At 40.4% G+C, this 2,500-nt stretch overlaps 1 protein-coding gene across 1 annotated transcript in view; it reads left to right on the top strand.

Moving 5' to 3' along the window:
- cd9a (CD9 molecule a) overlaps nucleotides 1–2,500 on the top strand; it is a 5,603-nt gene that overhangs the window by 1,710 nt on the left and 1,393 nt on the right. Inside the window, exon 2 of the mRNA XM_083551616.1 lies at nucleotides 1,925–2,103. Within this exon, the coding sequence (XP_083407742.1) occupies nucleotides 1,925–2,103 (179 nt within the window). The remainder of the gene's footprint in view (nucleotides 1–1,924; nucleotides 2,104–2,500) is intronic.

Below are 2,500 nucleotides of genomic sequence, written 5' to 3'. Positions count from 1 at the left end.
ATTATAAATGATCTCTCTCTCTCTCTCTCTCTCTCTCTCTCTCTCTCTCTCTCTCTCTATCTATCTACCCCCCCCCCTCTCTCTCTCTCTCTCTCTATCTATCTATCTACCCCCCCCCTCTCTCTCTCTCTCTCTATCTATCTATCTATCTATCTATCTATTCCCCCCCCCCTCTCTCTCTCTCTCTCTCTCTCTCTCTTTCTCTCTCTCAGTGCAACCAATCACGTGCCGGGTCTTATCTTTGCTTAATTAATATTCATGAGCTGTTCCCCTGCTGGGGTTGTGGATGAGGTGAGCACTGATCCACTTCCTGGAGCGTCTGTTCCGCTTTTGTTTCGGTTTGTTTTGTTTTGTTTTGTTTCTCCGGAGAGACTCAGAGCGGGTATCTCCACCTGTCCACTGCACTTTCAGACAGGAAACCTTCTGTTTCAGCTTTTATCTTTTCTTCAGCTGGAGGACTGGAGATCTGAGGTGTAGAGGCAGAATGAGTTGCTCTCCTACATCGTGTATAAAATATCTGCTGTTCATCTTCAACTGTGTCTTCTGGGTATGCGCGCGCGCGCGTGTGTGTGTGTGTGTTTTATTTTGACACGTAAAAACAACTAAATTGACGCCTGTGTTTATCTTTATGCAGACTGAGAGTGTTATGGAGTCTCTCTCTCTCTCACACACACACACACACACACACACACAGTTTAAAAATATCTTTTCATGTTTGTTCACCCTCGCGTGCGCACTTCGGTACAGAAAGAAAGGAGGAGTCACGTGATGTTTCTGTTTTCACTCCGAGTAACTGATCCGTGAACATGTTCACACCTGCCCCGCTTTTTATTTGCCCTCGTTTTTACCCCGCAAAGGCGCAGTTCGAGAAATGGGCTTGTCGTCCACCTGAACACTGGGGTCACTTCAGGTCAAATGAAGACTGATTAGTCCGGACACTGGAACACGTGTTGATCCAATCCAGATCCAATCACTTGTTCTTTAACTTGTACTTTTCTAACGTGTAATAACTTTTAAAGCTACAGAACATTTTAGATTCACAAGTCAATATGCAGGTAAAGTTTCAGGTAGAAACCCCAGGAGAAGATCCTGTTAATGTCATGTTCTAGTCCACAAACACACACATGCACATGCACACACTGTCTCAACTGTAGAATTCTTAGAATGTTGAGTTTGAGGGAAATGTCTGAAGGATCTTCTGTAGGATTTCGAATAAAATGTGGATCGGTAGAATCTAATCTGATTCCAGGGAAACCGTTCGGATTGATGGTTGAAGGATTAATCACTGTCCGATCCCAGCCGACTACTGACCCATTCATACACGTGTGAAGTAAACACTCAGGTCTAGTCTTTAATCCCAGCCGACTACTGACCCATTCATACACGTGTGAAGTAAACACTCAGGTCTAGTCTTTAATCCCAGCCGACTACTGACCCATTCATACACGTGTGAAGTAAACACTCAGGTCTAGTGTTTATACTTGTGAAGACACCGAACTGATTCTACAGTGTTTTTTATAGACTTGTCCTGTTCTGTTGTTCGGTTCTGATTCCACTTGAATGTAGTTTCTCCTGCAGATTGTAGATTTTCTGACTCTGATACTGTTTACATGCTGTTTGTTTTTACACGTGAAAAAAACCCAAATATATCATATTTATTATTTATAATTGGTTAATTATATAATTAGTTTTATAAATCAATATATTAATATTTATTTCATTTAACAAATTTTTATGATTCAGTAATTATTTACATGAAGTAAGTTTTGGATGAATAATCGAATATCAGCAAGTACGAGCCAAGCAGTTCATCAGTATCTGTAAAATCCACTCTCATCTCAACCCTAATATGTAGATATATGGATAATATTGTGTGTGTGTGTGTGTGTGTGTGTGTGTGTGTGTGTGTGTGTGTGTGTAAAAGCTGGCAGGTACAGGTGTGTTAGCTGTAGGTCTCTGGCTCAGGTTCGATTCCAGGACTAGGAACCTGGTTGAAGGTGACGACTCTCCAAGTGGCTTCTACACAGGTGAGTGCGGATTCACGTGTTTACTTCACGTCACGATAACAACGTCTAAACATTGTTCACTTTTTAAAGCAAAATCACAATGAATCATTTTTTTAAAGATCTGATGTGTGACATAATGACTGAACTCCGTAATCGTTTGTTTTACATCCCATCATGCTGCTGTAGGATTCTGGATTCTGATTGGTCAGATGTTTAACACTGATGAATTGTGGTGTTTTTAGTTTTATGTAAGGGAGAGAATAAATAGAGGCTGCTGAGAGAACGAGTGTTTATCGCTGCTGTAAAGTGACGGGAACTAGTTCATCTCACCGACATTAAATGTAACTATAAAAAGATAAAACATACAGTAGGATTTAGTTCAAAGAAATGAAAGAATGTGTACTGGTGTGGTGATTGATCATTGATGATTGATGATTTTTAAATAATTGATATCTGATTTTTTTTTTATATGATACTGTGTGATGTAGGTGTTG

Source organism: Silurus aristotelis (assembly GCF_946808225.1).
Source record: "Silurus aristotelis genome assembly, chromosome: 10".
NCBI classification, from domain to species: domain Eukaryota; kingdom Metazoa; phylum Chordata; class Actinopteri; order Siluriformes; family Siluridae; genus Silurus; species Silurus aristotelis.
This window is presented reverse-complemented; position numbering and strand designations above follow the sequence as displayed.